The following is an 18,973-nucleotide window of genomic DNA, read 5'->3' as shown; positions in this document are numbered from 1 at the left end:
CATCGTTGTTGGGAACGTGGGATCTTGCTCCGGGGGATGGACAAGCTAGCTGTGCTAACCCAGCGGCATCGTGCTGTTCATGGACGTGGCTGACGGAGCTGACATCGGACGCAGGCCCCACATTAGAGGAGCTTCACCTGCTGTGAGCAGACAGGATCCAGGAGACAGAGACTGAACAGACTGCTGGGGAGGCTCAGTCCTGGACCCTGTGGAGGTGGAGACTGGCTGGGCTGGAGAGTGGTGGACGAGTGGTGGACGGGATGTCGTCATCTAATTTCTCATGGACTTTTTTTTGCACTTTCTATACTCTTTCTTACTTTTGTTTTCTTAAATGCTGCGGTGACTCCTGAATTTCCCCTCGGGGATAAATAAAGTATTTTCTATTCTATTCTATTCTATTCTATATGATATTTTGCTATTTTCATTATTATTATTTTATTTTTGTTATCATTATTTTTTATAGATTTTTGTTATGAGTTATGCATTTATTCATTTTTTATTTATATTTTTATTTATAAACATATTTTTTGTTTCTTCTACTTGGTTTGTTATTTATTTAACTAATTTAAGGGACTAGGTGCCCTTGTCTGCTTGTACTTTTGCTCCCTGTACACTGCCATCTGGGGTGGGTGGGTTAATGGTTGGGATGTATCACCATTTATGTTGTGTTTATATTGCTAAAGCTGTTGGAAAAATAACAAATATATAATTAAACACAAAAAAAATGAAATTTCTATTTACAATAGAACAACTTACTCAATAATTTTTGTTCTACACTATACAGTACTGAAGACAATGGAAGAAGCTATACTTTGGGTTTATACATGTACTTTTATCATTATGGGTATGATTTATTTTTCCTGTTAAGAGGAAGTTTAGGAGAATACATTCTTAAAGATTAAAGATGAATGTACTAGTTATTGTAATACTGTGATCAACCTTACCCAGATACCTTTTTTTCCCTCATGAACTAAGACAAATGTCTAATTTAAACTTTTGTTCATTTACTTTGCTTTAAATTGGTATGGTAACAAAATATCTGGTGAATTAAAAAAAAAAATTGGTTGGTCTCACAACTTTTTTTAAGGGTTCTGGGAGAAGTTTTGAGGTTGCTTCAGCACCCCTAAAAAGGGGTCTAACAACGCTCATGGCGAATCCTATAACTCTGTTTTTGTCAGGCACAGAGGAAGGATTCCAAAGCAGGGAAAGTCAGAATGTTCAAAAATATTTTAATCAAGGAATTGGTTCGGTACACAGGAAAGCAAACAGCAAAGGCAAAGGTACAAATCCAGCAGGCAAAAAATCAGGTAAAAAGGATCGGGCAAAAAGGGTCAAAACACCAGGAGCAACTAGAAGAAACAGGCTGGATGTGTCTGAGGTGAGTAGTGATAATCTGGCAGAGAAGTGAGGGAACCCCAGAGTTTAAGAAGGAAAGGAGTGAGCTTAACAAGACACAGGTGCAACACATCAGGGAGGGGCCAGGTGATCACCAGTGAGGGAAAGCAGGTAGACAGGAACTGAAAAAGATGAGAAAAAAGGATTAGCAAAATAAAAACAGAAAATATGGAGTAATCTAAATAAACTTGACAGATACTGACAGTTTTGGCAGCTTAAACCAATTTGAAACCAGGTCTTGGATGTCAACACCAGGTTTCCCCCTGATACAAACTAAAGATCAATTTTAAAATCTCAGTCATGCTCTCTGAGGAAAGCAGGCTAGTTCAATGCCAACTGTTTCTTCTCTTCTGCTCCAAGTGTGACCTCTTAAAGAGAAAACCAACAACAGTGATAAACACAGAGCGAGCTTCACCTTAACAAATCTGTGAGCAACAGTTTTACATTTTAACCAACACGGTCAGCAAGTTGAAACTGTATTTTTTCCCACAGGAAAATCTTGTCTGAAATCATTCATCATATGTCAGTAAATCTTCCACTTTCACTCTGGTTCACTCCATATCAGGCATGCCAGCACAGGGAGCACAACAGGTAGCAATAAAAACAAGGGTTTTTAACGTTTATGCTAAGTGTCTGTCATAGAAAACACCAAACAGCATGCTGTTGTTTATTCATCCTAATGAGAGCTCAGCTAGGTATCAGTGTCTCTCTTTATGGGTCTCTGTGTGACAGTACAGCAGTGTTATCAGCTCCAGGGCCCTTGGGTGTGCTTTGGTCCACTAAGCACGTTCGCTGATGGCAGCACAGGGACCTTTCATTATTATCAACACGTCTCGTAACTTTACACACAGCTAATATCAGTAGGAGGTGTTGCCATATGGAGGCAATTTCAGCTTATGAATTGCAGGAACACAAATGTCTCAGTGTGACCGACGGATGATGGAGTCACACTTTCATTAGGATTTGGAGTGGCGCTGTGAGGCGTGACATTTCAAATCAAATGCGCTGTTTTTAATCTCAAAGCAGTGCTGATACCATCACAGGAAGTGCTCTGATAAAGATGTAGATTGCAGTTTTCTCTGGGAACAGAAAGAATAACAATGTAATGCTGTGACCTCTCTGCAGGCGTACCGTTTCCTGGCGATCAATGAGAAGCTGGGGCTGAGTGGGCGTCCAGAGAGACCAGTGGGCTGCATTGGGACCTGCAAGGTAAACACATTCAAAATACACCTACACACATGTAAGTCTGCTGCATGACGCTGGCTCGTAAGCTGTGTTTGTGCCCCATGTGACCTGCTACATATATCATGCCTGATCACGAACACCCCCCCAACGCACATACACGCACACACACACACACACACATATTGATCTGCATAAATTCTCTGAGCTGTGAGATGAAGACAGCAGCTCAGAAAGTTAGCACTGAAACTGAAAATACTCACTTCCAAGACTTTCCCTCTTTCAGACACACAGTGTGCATCAGTGAATGCTGAATAGATTTTGCTTATTCGCAGGACTTATTGCATTTTAATATGCTAAGCTGCTTCCAGGCAATCTGTGTGTGTCCGCGTGGGTGCGCACTCTGTGGCTGAGGAAGTGTGTGTTTCTAAAGTTCCCTCTGTGTGTATGTGTGTGTGTGTGTGAGAGAGAGTATCTTTCTGATGTTTGCAGTGTCTCTCAAATGAAGGTCATAGCACGACAGAATAAGTTAAGCTGTAGCCGCTTCCTCAAACAAAGACGTTGCCAAACAAATGAATCAGGGCTCCCGACGCATTGCAAAGACAATATTATAATGGAGCGTTTATGGAAAAGATGGCAGACTGCCAGAGGACATTATAGTCATAAGTGTGTCTGCTAGAGTGTGTGTGTTTGCCCCTTTGACTACTCCTCTGTGTGAAAGAGGTATTTGGACCTCTTGTGTGTGCTTCCTGTGTATATGTGTGTTATCAGCAGTGGTGGTGTAGCCTCTGTGTATTCTCTTTCTCAGGATTGATGACTTGTTTTAGACACTGCAAAATATGTATACGTGGTTTCTTGTGAGCCATCCGTCTTCTAATGCAATCTGTGTGTGTGTGTGTGTCCCTCCAGATTTATCGCATCCTGGGCAAGACAGTGGTGTGCTACCCAATAGTGTTTGATCTGAGTGACTTCTACCTGTCCCAGGATGTTATGCTGCTGATTGATGACATAAAGGTAAGTCAGGGTCACGCTGATGGCGCTAAGCGTAGCTTTAATTACTGAGATTTATACTGTGGCCTGGGTGAAAACTTGATTCTGATTGTGCTCTCTAATTCAAGATGACAGACTTTATTGCTCCAGTTTAACAGTCCCCTTTAACTACAATGGTACCAAAGCAGCAAGCTAACAGCTGAAGCTTCTCGAACTTTATGCTGAACAACATACCTTCATTTTTTCCTATTGTAAGCAATGAAGTCAATAAAATACCTGGATGTATGAACATGTCACAGAGCACCAGGCTGCCAGTGGCGCTACATATAGCAGGCTAAACTACAGTACAAAGTTTGCTTGTTGTCACATTTCAAACCGTAGCGCTACATAACTGTTGATAAATACCTTACCTTGTCTTGTTGTATCCAGCAAAAATTGTTGTACACAAAAAGAACAGGTTTACAACAACAACAAACGCTTTACGGCTGCTATGTCAACTCATAAGGAACACTTCACTCAAAAAGCAAATGGCATAGGTGATGCACATAGACTGATAGAACAATCTGTTACAGTAGTCTTAAAAAGAGGATCTGATCTCCATTCATTTCCAAAACAAACATACGCCTTGGTGAGAATCGTGTCTTCATGACAATGCGAGTGTCAATAAAGCCCTGTTTCCACCAAGCAGTTCAGTTTTGATCAGTATGGTTTAGTACGGGTTGGATCGGTTAAGCCTGGTCCTGTTTGTGTTTCCACAGCCAGCTGTGCCCCCTCGTGGTAGGTGGCGTGTAAGCCTGATGCTGACAGTTGCATCAGTTAAATAATACCGTGATGCCATAGTAGCGTGACTGGGGATAGGTACCTTTCACATTTGAAATGATACGATACCAATACCCAGTACCTGCCAATCAGTACCGGTCCTCAACGGTACCAATTTTCAGTACTTTTTTATCAATCAATCAATCAATCAATCAATAGACTTTATTTCAGACTCTGATAGGTCCATAGTAGTGACAGACAACAAAGAAATCAGAAGGTAAAAACAGTTAAAAAACATATAGACATTTCCTCCAGTGTGCCCATAAGCAGGAGGTATAGTGTCACTCTGAGTGATATCAGTTACAGCCATAACCAGCGCATTGTCCAACTTCATCAGTCTACACATGAATTTATACATGAAGTTCCTTAACACAGCATGAAAGGTGGGCACATTATTTGTTACAAACATCTCACTTGTACTAGTCCATCTAGGATGTTTAAGAAAATGCAAAAGGCATCATTATACGCCACCTGAAGCTTTCTCATTTTTTCTTTGCTTGTTTTATGTTTATGTGGTAAAAAATATCATTTTTTTTCAATAATAAAATGTTTTTTTAATGAAACATATTTATCCTTCAATATATAAACTTGCAATGCTGTGTTCATGTCCGACATGGAAAATCACCTACTCTTCCACTCCCTCACAGTCACAAGGATGCATTTAGGTACCAAAACATGTTACCTTTTGATTCTAAGTGAATTGATACCTGGTACTTTTGACAGAATTTGGTCGGTATTTATCAAAGTACCTACTTCGGTACCCATCCCTAAGCGTGACACAGTGCGACAGAGACAAACCGAACTGAATCGCATAGTGGAAATGGGGCCCAAGGGACAATTAGAATCCCTGCAGTCAAACAGATCCTCCTCATAGTCATTTTAAAGTTAAATTACCCTCATAACTCACCTAAGAAAATCTGGAAAAGTAGTATTTAGAACCATCAAAAAGTGCAAAGATCTACACATATCTACTCCTCAGGCAGTTGCAATGGATAAAGACAATAAAGTCCAAATTTATCAGGAGAAAGTTCCAGCACACTGGCCAATTTCCAGAATTTTTTTTTTTCATTATTGAGACATTTCAATCATAGACCTTCAAACATTTGCTTGAAAAAGGTCTATGACCAAAACGTGTATCGCCAGCCGAATTATCTGCTCATAATGGGTCAATGTTGGATCTCTTATATAACCCAAAGAAAAAATAACAGTGCAGCTGCTCCTTTGGAAAGTATCTTTAGATCATGTTTTCTATGAATTGGTGCTGTAGAAATGGACAGAGTGATTTAAATATCCCTTTTTATCCAGTTGTACCTCAGTTCTGTTTACTAGGGTCTCCAGGCAGCGGAGGAGAGATGTGACTGATACTTTCAAGCATTAGCCAAACCTTCAGGTGACAAATGAAAATCAGAGTAATTACTGGTTGGAAAACGTTTGTTTTCTCAGTTAAATATATATATTTTTCTTTTTTTCATTGAATAAAATAGATAATACCCATTATTATCTGTTGTCAGTAAACGAATAAACTCAAAGGAAACAACCTAATATCCTTTCTCATCAGCTTTAATCTCTAACACATACAGCTTATCTGGTCTGCTGCAGAGCAGTCTGACATTTGTGAAGAAACAGGAGCTACCTGGTTGGTGTGAATGGGTTCATTTCACAGAAAAATGACAGAACAGAGTCATATTCTATCTGCCGTCTAAGGAGAGGATTTTTTTTTCTCAAGGAAGGAAGAGCTTTCACTTTGTCAAAACCCAGGAATTAATAACCTCTGGGCTTATCTATTCTGCTATGAAGTCACACTGTGTCCTGTGACTACAGTTTAATCTGTAGTCAAGTCATGTCCTGTCCCTTGAATACACTTACACTTATTCAATGTTCAATAAAGATTTTGAATAAAACTTCATTTCTTTACAACAGGTATTAAGCTACACACAGAAGATTTTTTTTTGTTAGGTCTAAAGTTTGGTCGAATTTTACCAAAGTTAAAAGAAGGAACAAAACAAAAGTAAGACCAGCTTTATGGGGAATTTAATGCTGTCCCACAAAATAATGAAGAAGTGTTGGTGGTAGCATCAGTGATAAACAGGGAAACAGAGGCCAGCTCTTCCTCTTTGATGACCCTCTTTGATGAAGTTGGACTCTTTTTGATCCAGATGCCAATTTGAGAAAAAAATAGCAAAGCTTCAGCTGAGCACAGTCAAACTAGAGAAATAATAGATTTTGAAAGCAATCACTCGGTGTAAAACAAATATACAGTAACTGTAGTATTCACAGTCAAAGAAACGTTTCAGCTGTACTCAGAAAACAAACAGATCCTCTTTGTTCAAACTTTATTCAGACTGACGGCTGTGACAGCTGAGGAGCTCTGATGTGGTTTCTGCCAAAACAAACTCTCCAAGCTGAAAGGATGATTAAACCAGCATCGTGCCACATCGTGCTACACTGACGTGCTGTGTCGTGCTTCTCTCTGTGTGTGTCCCTGTGTGTGTGTGTGTGTTTGCAGAATGCCCTGCAGTTCATCAAACAGTGCTGGAAGATGCAGGGACGTCCTCTCTTCCTGGTCCTCATACGCGAGGATAACATCAAGTAATTCACACTCTCCATAATAGCTCTTTTATATGTTTTATTTATATATTTCTGTCCTCTGATAGCTTTCTCCTCTGCCTATCTCTTCATGCATCATCCTCTATCTCTATTTTCCCGTCAGATACAGACTGAAGCATGAATAAAACGTCCTGACAGTCACAATGCAGTTTAGGTCATTTTTCTAATCCCACATTTCTCCACACCTCCCTCTCCATCTCCTCTCCTCTCCCTGTATCGTTCATCTTTGTCCCTGAAGGTGTGACTGTATTTGCTCTCTGATTGGCTGATAATGTTTCTCATCTGTATCACTATAGCCTGACTGGTGGGCTGATTACAGCAGTATTAACCATTATTCAGCAAGTCGTATGTGAAATATGCTACAGCACCTAAATAACCAGGCTGCACGTTGGATATGAGTCAATGGACTCACATAATGCAGCTCAATAGTCATTAGTTTTCCATCGATTGGGATGAAGACCTAAATAAAAGGCGACAGCAGGCTGGTTAAAGCAGCATTGGTGTGTTTGAAATGTGCTGAATCATTCAGAACACTGGGATTTCTCCCGGATAATGAGTCTGATCAAATGTTATTAAAAATACTGAGCACAAAATGTTGACTCTCCCTCCTCTGTGCTCTGTGCTGTTGGAGAAATGGAAACTGAAGCATGTGCTCCTCTGTTTGTCAGGGGGAGCCGCTTCAACCCAGTCCTGGACATGTTGGCCTCCTTCAAGAAAGGCAACATCGGAGGGGTCAAAGTTCACGTGGACAGGCTTCAGGTTTGTGGCGCCAACTGAAAAGGATGTTTCCTTTCCTGTCTTGATGCTGATAATCAAAAACAAACACCCATCCCTGGTTCACTTTACTTACGTAAATTTATTAAAGAGAGATTAAAAATGTTTGAGATCTTTGGGGATTCTGGAGTCAAAAAATAACAAAGACACCAACAAAGAAAAACACAAGGTACCTCAAAGACCTTTAAATAATACAGAATTTGTTTACATTTCACAACATGGTGCAGTGACTCGAGCATTTTGTTACCTTTAAATTTCCCCCGGCAGCTGAAAGCATCACCTGTAATCAGGTGAGACAGATGTGCTGAGATGGCTGGAATAATAAACTGCTCACTGAACCAGAAGAAAATACCCTTCAATATTTTATTAACACATCTATATAACAGCCCTGAAAGATATGGTGTTTAATAACTACTTGTTATGTGGAGGGTAATCCATGGTGAGCAGGTGGAAATGTTGTTTTGAAAACCTGACAGCTGGACAACTGGTGTTGAGACGTACGTTAGCCACTGAGGTTTCTTAAAGATTCTATGTAACTTTTAGAGGTGGGAGCAACTCATTGCTTTGCAAGTCTCAAGTCAAGTCTCAAGTAAAGACAGGAGAGGTCGAGTCAAGTCCAAGTCACAGGCCTGGAATTTTTCAGTCCTTAAAATTCACGAGTACTTTTACCAAATACAATGCCATTTTAATAATGTAACAATTGATTCAATTTAACAGATAAAATTAATGCATTTTGAATTCTTTTATTTTTCAAATAAAACCATCATAGTTAAGACTCAGAGAGACACACGCTGCTACAACTGTAATGACTTGACAGTAATATGTACTGTTGCATAAAATGGGTGCTAAGCTAAAGCTAGCCAAAGCATCACAACAAATCAAATCAAATCAAATTTTATTTATAACGCACTTTTCATACATTACAAATGTAGCACAAAGTGCTTTACATGATTAAAAAAGCAGCCCTTGCCCATTTCCACCCCCCAACCCTCCCAGGCCGCAAACCCACAAAAACAATGTCCAATAAATACACAACAGGTATCCTTTGGTATAATTACAGCTGCTTGTGCAACCTTAGGTGCAGAACAAAGTTTGAAGTTGTCACTTCTACATCAGTTATTTTTGTGTTGCAGGTTTTGCACACAGGAATTCACACATTTGTTTACAACCTCTTCATTTGAGAATGTGAATAGATTTATCCTTGATAGTATACCGGTGTGGGTAACTGCCAATCTTGAGCAGTCTAGCACTCACAGAAACAAAATCCACACCCCCGTTGTTTGCTCTCAAACCTGATTGGACATTAATAGATTCATTCAATGAGGCAAATTCTGTGGGAAATTTTTTTGTCCTGAGGTGATAGAGTTACCGTTACGTTAGGTGAATACTTTGAATGGGAGCGCATTTTATCCAGCACACTCTCTCAACCATTTTACAGTTTATGGGCAGGGATTGCTTTAACATGTGACTTTGTAGCAATTTGAAAACCAGCAGACATTTAGTATGAACATCCTGCATCCTTACTTTATGTTAATGTTTAAAGCATGGGAAAAGGCAAAATACCCCCTCTTTAAACAAATACATAAATTTGAAAATCCAAAATTACAGTTTTATGTTGTGGTGTTTTGATTACTTAAAATAAAGTATTTGATCAAGCCGGTAAAAAATAAATAAATACATATAAAAACCTAATGAATGATTTTATGGCGTGCAAAATTAAAATCAGACTGTCGTCTGTTGACTATGTTCTTTGTTGTTGTTGTTTTAACTTGTATTGCTGTGTAAAAGGGCTCAGTCTCACATTTTACTGTGAAGAAGCATTAAACTGTGTCAGTCTTAATATTGTGCTAACACTGATTCTCATGACTAAAATTGTAAAAATTGTTTTTTTTTTTTTTATTTAGATAAGATGTTTTTGCTATTGTTGTTTTTGTTTTGTTTTTACAAAGGATGAGTACTAGGGATAGAGGTATTTTTTGTGATGTTATAAATGATTTACTTTTCTGGTATTTAAGAAAAACACATCTATCTTTCTCTTTGGGGAAAAACCTCTGTCTGTGATTTGAGGTGCCTCTTGTTTTGATGTCAGCACCCTTGTTTAATGTGTTTTGACGTTGCAGAGCTTGGTTTAATCTGTAAGGAGCGCTATTTTTGTTTGCCTGGACCAGCCTGAACTGCAGTGAATGCAGATGGTCTGTAAAAGAGCTGGAAACTGTTGCTCAAAGTTTCATTTGGCTTGTTAAATTTAAATTGAAATGACTTTGTGGGAACATGATAAATTCAGTGAAGAATTAATAGACTGGAGGTCAGGCCCTCTAATGTATCCTTCAGCCTGCTGAGAAGATTGAAGTGAAACTTATTAGACAGTGGATGTTTGCACACAGAAGTTAATCCAGTTATGATTCAGGATAATTCTGTATTTGTGGCATGAGGGCGTGAAAGAAACAAGCAGAGTAAATATTCTGGATATTATGAAACCAGACTACTTAAGTCAGCATTATTTTCAGGAGTATTATTGTACTGCTCTGTTACATAGTACCAAGAAAATCAACCAAATAGTGTAAAACTAAAAAGAGATGAGAATATACAGAGCGTCTACATGTGATGACAGGTAGTGTCAACTATTAGCCCGAATGTTTTTGAGGGCTAACTCTGATAAAGCCACATTGAAGCACATGTGTAAATATTGTTTAAATTGTGAACATTTTAGATTTCAGCATTCATGCTTCAGCTAAAAGAAGGAAATTACCGTTTATATTATATTTCGATTAAGATTTTGAGATGGGTACTGACAGCCTGTAAAGCTTGAACGACATAAAAATACAATAGGACTGATCTACTAAAGGTTTGTGTGTATAAAAATACATGCAAACTTGATACAGCATGCCCAAAGCTGATGTACTAACCAGGTACACTTCAGATTGCGTCTGTCAAATGAGCAAATAGCATGTGCAGTCCATTTAGCGTGTTTGCCTCCATGAATATGCAGAATATATGCTGATCAAACAAGTAAAATTCTGGAAGGACAAGATGCAAATGTAATCATTCAACACCAGCAAAGTGATTCATCAAACCTGAAAGTGTTTGTGGTGGGTGTTTTGCATTTATATTTAGCATGTTTCAAAGGCAGGTACAAACTGGCACAGTGTTTCACACCAACACCTGTGGTCATTGTGGTGGAAAAGAGGCAGAGATGCATTTATATAAAAAGGACACGAAAGAGAATCTTTCAGTTATCAATTGTGCATGCAATCATAGTAGATCACCCAATAGGCCCACTACTTTTTAAATCAATTTTTTGGTTGCACATGCAATTTTACAGTTCTTTATTTGGGACCATAGAGGATCCGGCCCATAGTGTTGGTAAAAAAGGCAGGCTGATTCAAATCAGTGATAGTTTTCAAATGGAAAAATTAAACATAAGATGACAGCTGTTAAAGAGAGAGTTAAATAAAGTCATAACCCATGGTCTTAAAATACAAAGCCCAGAAAAAATAGGGATAAAGTCCCACCTCTTCACTTCATCTGAACTTTAAAGAAGCTACTCTGAGTTCAGCATTTCCAATATGGCTCCAACGACAACTGGCTTCAAAACTCTGTATGAGAAAGATGTGGTTGAAGTCACAAGGATGATGTCCACATAGTTTACAGGCTATGGGTAGAACACATTAATTAACTTTCCAAATAACAATAGTTCTCTGAGGGGTTTACTTTGGGTTTCCTTTGGAGCAGGTGGAGACCAAAACAGAGCAAAAAGGCAGGTCAGCACTGAATTTAACTTCGACATGTGAATAGAGATGCCCTCTTAACAAGTGAAAAAATGTCTTTAGTTAGTTGTAACTAGGCCCAGTTATCCTTTTAAGTGCTGGGCTTCTTTGTAATTTCAGAGTACAATTAACCACAAACAGTTTCTTACACACAGCCTTTCTCAGCGCAGCAGGTCTTTTGGTTAAAGTGTCATAATTCTTACAACAGCCTCTCCTCACTGCGGTAAAAAGCAGAGAAATAAACTCTGGCAGGAACTCCAAGTATTCCTGCTTTGGTAACTTTAACTAACTGCTTTGTCAAACTTATGACAGCTCTTCCAAGCCGAACTTCTCTCTCAGTGTTTGTGGTTTTCACCAGAGACTTCTTCATACCAACCCTTCTCCTCTTAAAGATCCTCCTTCCCTTTGCCCTGTTTGCTATTCACTTCACAGCTGACTCCTCCAGCTTTGAAACACTTCTCCTCTTCATCATCTCATTGTTATGGGGAGCAGGATCGCTCCTCTCCTACGTCTCATATTTTTGTTTTGCAGCTGACTTCAGTTAGAATGGCTAATATCACATTTAGACCACAGGAGCAAGTGGTATTGAACTGCGCTCTTTCCTCCTACACTGTTACGCTCTTAACAGACTCAAACTTTTGTTTTTACTCTGTTGGAAACTCACTTGTTACCTCTCCTGTACACATTTTGTAAAATGTAGAATGGTGAACTTGTTTCACCTCTGTCTGCTCCAGGAGTTTTTTGTTATGCAGTGCACAATTCAAATGCTTATTTTGTAAACTCAGTCATCCTAAAAACAACTCCTCATGAGGATTATTCAGCTCTGCTTCCTCTTCTCCTCTTCTCCTCTGGAGCTGGTTCTTTCATGAACAACAAGATTCCCTCTTTACACCTATCCTAATGTTGAATCTCAGGTGTATTACAGCCTTGATCAAAACTTATTTCATAAAACATTCACTGTGTATTGTTTTTCTCCTCTACCTGTTAGACCCTGATATCTGGAGCGGTGGTGGAGCAGCTGGACTTCCTGCGTGTCAACGAGGCCGAGTAAGAGTGTCCTATACTCTATGCTTGGTTTGGAAGAGGCCTGTGCTCCAGTTGCTCTGACTCTTGGCAGAACATTTCCAAAAACTCAAGAAAAATTTACAATTTACAGTCGACAGCTTCATATTTCACATGCATGATTACTTTTATTAATGCCTCTGCAGTTAAACTGACAGAGTATTGATTATTAATGTTCGTGTTTTCAAGACACAGAAATAAGTTTCAGGTAAAAATAGAAAATTGCAGAATGTTTCATTCCTGTGTATTAGTTTTTTTTAATGCTTAAGTGGAAACAACTTACAAAGAGGAATTAAAAGTTCATTTGTGTGTGTAGGATCCCAGAGTTTAAGAGTTTTGAGGAGCTGGAGCTGCCAAAGCACTCGAAGGTGAAGAGACAGACGAGTACTCCTAACGCCTCGGACCTGGAGCAGCAGCCTGAGATCAGCGTGGAGGAGTGGCTGCACAAACCCACCCATGAGATCATCCAGAAGTTCCATGTGAGTTATTTCATTTAAAAGGAGCAGCAACCAATAAAACATGTTAAATTACTGTGTTGGCAGAAATGTATTTAGATTTAACCAGCTGATAAATCTGACAGGCAGTGTTTGTGCTGATGAAAGTGTAATACTCGGAGCAAACATGACTTTTGATACTCAGCAGAAGTTTAGGATAAGAATTCTCAACCTGAATGATGAACAGGAAGTCGTCCAGTTCTGGTAAAAGTTCACAGGCTGCTGCATTTTTTCTTCTTCCATGGATCAGTATCCCTAAATATGTATGTGGGAGTTTTTCTGTTCCTAAGTTTGTTGAATTATAACACAGCTACACCTTCTTTTACCTAATGAGGTTCAAGAAGTAATGGAAAAAGATGATTGGCTTGAGTTTGACTAAAAAACACTTTGAAAAAGTAATTTATTGAAAACAACAAGTAAACTGAAATAGGCTGTTTATCAGCGGATCAAAAGTTTAAGACCAAAGCTAAAAAAATTACAAAAAAACTCGTCCAACCAGAAGAAAAGTTTTTCTCAGTAGGACTCATTAACGAGTAGCTCCACAGTTCTTGTTAATCACTTCAAAAATTTGTTTGGGCATGCTTGATGCGAGCGTTTCCAGGAAGCTTTTGGGAACATTGCTCCAAGTGGTGAAGATGGCTTCAAGAAGAGTATAAACTGTCTGGAACTGACAGCCATTTTTATAAACTCCCCGCGAGGGATGCTCGCTGCAACATCTGCACGTAACCAGCCGCTGTTTGACCACCCTGCACCACCTGAAGCTCCAGTGTTCACTGAATGAAAAAGCCCCAGATCATGATGGACCCCCCTCCACTGTGCCGGGGAGAAAACATCTCAGGTGGGATCTCCTTGTCATGCCAGTAACATTGGAGCCATCTGGACCGTCAAGGTTAATTTTTTCTCATCAGAGAATAAAACTTTTTTCCACCTTTCAGTGTCCCACGTTTGATGCTCCCTGACAAAGTCTAAACTGGCAGTTTTGTGGCGCTGAAGGAGACGAGGTTTTTGAATTTGTTCTTTGTTTTTGAAACCCTTCTGATGCACAGAGTGCTGCAGCTCAGTACTGAGAGCCGTCTGATGGTTATAGCGCTGCAGTCTGCACCAGTAGGGGCCTTAATTTGGGTCAAGGACCGCCCTGTGTCTTGACAGTCGGTCAATCAGATCCTCTGGCTCAGGGCAGGTGTAATTTGACTTTTTTGTTCCATGATGCTCAGGATCTTTCAAAAAATGTAGAATGACTTTCTTACTGCGTCCAACATCAGCAGCAATGACTGTGAGAGGCCTTGCTTATGCAGCTTGACGATCCGACCAAGTCTCAAGAAGAGACAGAGTCGTAGCTTTAGCCATCAGGAGGACATGAATGGGTGAATGCCTGACAGACAGTGAAATTTTGAGCAGATTTTGGCTGTGGTTGCCTGTGGTCTTGAACTTCTGATCAGGTGATAAACAATTTATTTTGATTTTGTTTTTAATTTTTTGTCACACTCCCCCTTCTTGCTTTTGCATAGATTTTGAACAGGTACACACACACACATATATATATATATATATATATATATATATATATATATATATATATATATATATATATATATATATATATATATATATATATATATATATATATATATATATATATATTTACTCACAATCTTTCTCTGTTTTCTTTGTCCATGTAAAATGTTTGTTGATAAATATTTTTCATCACAGTCTTCCTCAACAAAATGAACACTGATTCATACACCAAAACAAAGGCTGCTTGGACTGCAGATAACAACAGAAACAACTTGTTGATGATTATTTTGATGAATAATTTGATTTGATTTTAAAAATATGACTTTGAGCAAACGTTCATCGATGATCTTTGTTTATTCATTTATTAATAATCTTGACTTGTGTTTTACTGAATCAATCGTGAGTAAGATCTAAATATTGACCTTACTTAAAAGATAACCATATAAGTCTTGATGAAAAGTTGATGTAGCTCCCTCTGTTGGCTGCTGTGTCAACAACCTCCTGTAGAATCAGTCTCAAGGATTCTCCTGAGCTGGGTTGAATCTCTGTATGACAGAGACACAGTTTAACCTTGGACAGAGCTCCATGTGGTTGGTTATGTCATTCTAATACATTATAATGAATACATAAATTGTAGTGTTTGCGTGGGTAAGCTCGTCATGACTCAGTGCATAAGTCTAAGTCACAGGTGAACCAAAGCGTAAACTGCAAACTAAAGGAGACACGTAACTGTCTGCAGCCATCAAAAGGAGACACAGTGGGAGTCAGCGAAGGAAAGACGCTCACAGCCAAACATGAATCAGTCCTTCAAAACCATCAGAAAATCTCTGATCTTTAGCTGGCTTCACAGAATGTAGAAGTAAAATTTAAAGTTCACAGATGGTAAAATAACATGAAGAAACATCACATGACACATGAATCAAACAACTACCTGTTCTTCTTTTCCTCTGACTCACAAATCTACTTCAAACCAGTCCGCCTGCCTCTTCCTCAAAGAGTTAGGAAGTTTGCCTCAGTGTTTTCTAGAAAGATATTATCAAATCAAAGCAGAGGAGTTTCAGAAAGACTCACCAGATCTGGCTGTAAAAACTGTGTTTTGTATCTGTTCACATGTTTTTGTCTGTGTGCTGACAGGACTCAGAGTGCCTGGCCAGTCAGGCTCAGCTTGCAAGCATCCTCCTCAGGAGAGAAGGTCCAGACTTCCTCTCCAGAGATGGTAAGAACACACTCTAAATGTGCTGTGTGTGGAAAGAAGATTTTTAACAATATGGAGCATTCAGATTTTAGAATGAGCACATCTGTTAGTAAAACATCACATCACTGAGTGAAGGAAGCCTTTGCAGATCAAACGTGATCCTGGAGATGGCATCATTTATTTTGATCATCATGTCGGTGGGTGCTGATGCTGCGGGACATGTCTCATAGCTGGAGAAACAACAGGCAGAAAGCTCCATTAAAAAACCATTTAACCCTCTGATAGCTCATGTTCTGTTTGATGTGGAAATATTCTCCAACGGTAGGTTTCACCTTTACCTGTGGAGCAGAAAACAGCCAACTTCAGCTTCGTCCTTCAGACCCAACTTTTTCACTGATGACTCCCAGCTTGGAAACTGTATCCCAATGTTTACTCTGGTCTACAGACAACTAGCCATAGTCTGTTCCAATTTCACTTCATTTCTTTGTGATCTTTTTTAACCATGTTGTGATGGTAATGCATGTTTGTGACCCTCCATCATAAAACACTCTTAATATGAATTATATCATGCAAAACCATGAAAATCTACTCTCTCTTCTTCTTCTTCTTCTTCTTCTTCTTCTTCTTCTTCTTCTTCTTCTTCTTCTTCTTCTTCTTCTTCTTCTTCTTCAACAACAACAACCACCATTGTCTTCTTTTTCTACTGCTGTAACAACAACAACAACTCTCCCCTCTTTTCGTCTCTATCTGACTTCCAGGTAGATTTCACCACTAGTGGCCAGGGTTGTATTGAAAATTGCATTTCACTCTTTCTGTCCTCCAAAATCTGCCGTAAAGAAACATGACCATTTGTTTTGTCTGCCTTCATAAGTGAGACCCGGGGTAGTTTAAATAAAAAAAAAAGCTTTTTTCTAACTTAATAAAAAGAAAACAAAAGTTTTAGCGTTCACCTGTTTTTAAGATACTTCACAAAGATATAAACATTATACACTGCTCAAAACAATAAAGGGAACACTTAAACAACACAGTGTAACTCCAAGTCAGTCACACTTCTGTGACATCAAACTGTCCACTTAGGAAGCAACACTGATTGACAATCAATTTCACATGTGTCAAATGAAATAAACAACAGGTAGAAATTATTGGCAATTAGCAAGACACCCCCAATAAAGGGGTGGTTCTTCGGTGGTGACCACAGACCACTTCTCAGTTCCTGAGCTTTCTGGATGATGTTTTGGTCACTTTTGAATGGTGGCGGTGCTTTCACTCTAGTGTTAGCATGAGACGGAGTCTACAACCCACACAAGTGGCTCAGGTAGAGCAGCTCATCCAGGATGGCTCATCAATGTGAGCTGTGGAGGTTTGCTGTGTCTGTCAGCGTAGTGTCCAGAGCATAGAGGCACTACCAGGAGACAGGCCAGAGCATCAGGAGACGTAGAGGAGGCTGTAGGAGGGCAACGACCCAGCAGCAGGACCACTACCTCTTCCTTTGTGCAAGGAGGAACAGGAGGAGCACTGCCAGAGTCCTGCAAAGTGACCTCCAGCAGACCACAAATGTGCATGAGTCTGCTCAAAGGGTCAGAAACAGACTCCATGAGGGTGGTATGAGAGCTCACAGGTGGGGGTTGTGTTTACAGTCCAGCATCGTGCAGAACGTTTGGCATTTGCCAGAGAACACCAAGATTAGCAAATTCTCCACTGGTGCCCTGTGCTCTTCACAGATGAAAGCAGGTTCACACTGAGCACATGTGACAGATGTTACAGAATCTGGACATGGTGTAAAGAACGTTCTGCTGCCTGCAACATCCTCCAGCATGACCGGTTTGACAGTGGGTCAGTAATGGTGTGGGGTGGCATTTCTTTGGGGGGCACACAGCCCTCCATGTGCTCTCCAGAGGTAGCCTGACTGCTATTAGGTACCAAGATGAGATTCTCAGATCCCTTGTGAGACCATATTCTGGTGCGGTTGGCTCTAGGTTCCTCTTAATGCAATTCAATGCTAGAGTTGAAGTGGCTGGAGTGTTTCAGCAATTCCTGTAAGGCGAAGGCATTGATGCTATGGACTGGGTCGCCTGTTCCCCAGACCTGAATCCAACTGAGCGCATCTGGGTCTTTCTCCATCCACCAACACCACGTTGCACCACAGACTGTCCAGGAGTTGGAGGATGCTGTAGTACAGGTCTGGGAGGAGATCCCTCAGGAGACCATTCCCCACCTCATCAGGAGCACGCCCACGTGTTGTAGGGAGGTCATACAGGCACGTGGACTGAGCCTCATTATGACTAGTTCTAAGGACATTACATCAAAGTTGGATCAGCCTTTTGTGTGTTTTTCCACTTTAATTTTGAGTGTGACTCCAAATCCAGACCTCCGTGGGTTACCATTATTGATTTGATTATTGTTTGATTTTGTTGTCAGCACATTCAACTATGTAAAAAACAAAGTATTTCATAAGAATATTTCATTTATTCAGATCTAGGATGTGTTATTTTAGTGTTCCCTTTAATTTAAGCAATGTATTCCATTTCTACCGCCTCTGTTTGGCCAAATACTGCCAACTTCAACACACTGCACCTTTAGGCAAGACAGCAACCTCCAAAAACAAGATATTGATGGCACTGCAGCAAGTAAAAAAAAAAATGAGTCACAGAGATTTTTTCTTGTGCTGACTTTGGATATGTGTTTACGTTGTTTTTCAATGTCTGTTGCAGAGAACCTGATGGATGAACTGGAGAGAATCTACAGGAGAGCTGGCAGCAGGAAGCTTTGGTCTGATTTTCACTCACACACATAAAACACACAAACATTTTCAAGCTGCACACCTTTGTTTGGTGTTAGTTTCTTAAAAGGAAAGCATTGCAACATTTTTTTGGACATGATCTGAATAGTTTGACTTATTTGGGCCAAAATTTAGATTCTGAAGGATTTTTCCAGGTGAGAAATGTAAATCAGAGACGTATGCAGGAGCAGCGAAGTCCTCTAACACATTAAGAAGCAGTAAATACAATGTGATACTAAATTCTCATTAATTATTGTCTTGATTAATGATTCAGTTTTGTAAAAGGCTTTGAATTCAAAGAGATACTTGTCCTCTTTGGTGTGTTGTTTTTAATTACTGTTCATTAACCAAAGGTCTTGTCTTTGTACTTGTTTTGTCACGCTTCTGGTCCTCA

The 18,973-nt window shown here is 39.6% G+C and overlaps 1 protein-coding gene across 3 annotated transcripts in view; it reads left to right on the top strand.

Moving 5' to 3' along the window:
* Positions 1-18,973, top strand: part of phkb (phosphorylase kinase, beta) — a 194,855-nt gene that overhangs the window by 158,748 nt on the left and 17,134 nt on the right. For all 3 annotated transcript variants that reach the window (XM_074666021.1, XM_074666020.1, XM_074666019.1), the window contains 8 exons: positions 2,521-2,604; positions 3,487-3,591; positions 6,893-6,975; positions 7,662-7,752; positions 12,523-12,581; positions 12,913-13,075; positions 15,740-15,821; positions 18,512-18,569. In XM_074666021.1, coding sequence (XP_074522122.1) covers positions 2,521-2,604; positions 3,487-3,591; positions 6,893-6,975; positions 7,662-7,752; positions 12,523-12,581; positions 12,913-13,075; positions 15,740-15,821; positions 18,512-18,569 — 725 coding nt within the window. The remainder of the gene's footprint in view (positions 1-2,520; positions 2,605-3,486; positions 3,592-6,892; positions 6,976-7,661; positions 7,753-12,522; positions 12,582-12,912; positions 13,076-15,739; positions 15,822-18,511; positions 18,570-18,973) is intronic.

Source organism: Halichoeres trimaculatus, unplaced genomic scaffold (genome assembly GCF_033239565.1).
Source record: "Halichoeres trimaculatus isolate MK-OKI-2021-1 unplaced genomic scaffold, fHalTri1.1 fHalTri1_scaffold_3, whole genome shotgun sequence".
NCBI classification, from domain to species: Eukaryota; Metazoa; Chordata; class Actinopteri; order Labriformes; family Labridae; genus Halichoeres; species Halichoeres trimaculatus.
This window is presented reverse-complemented; position numbering and strand designations above follow the sequence as displayed.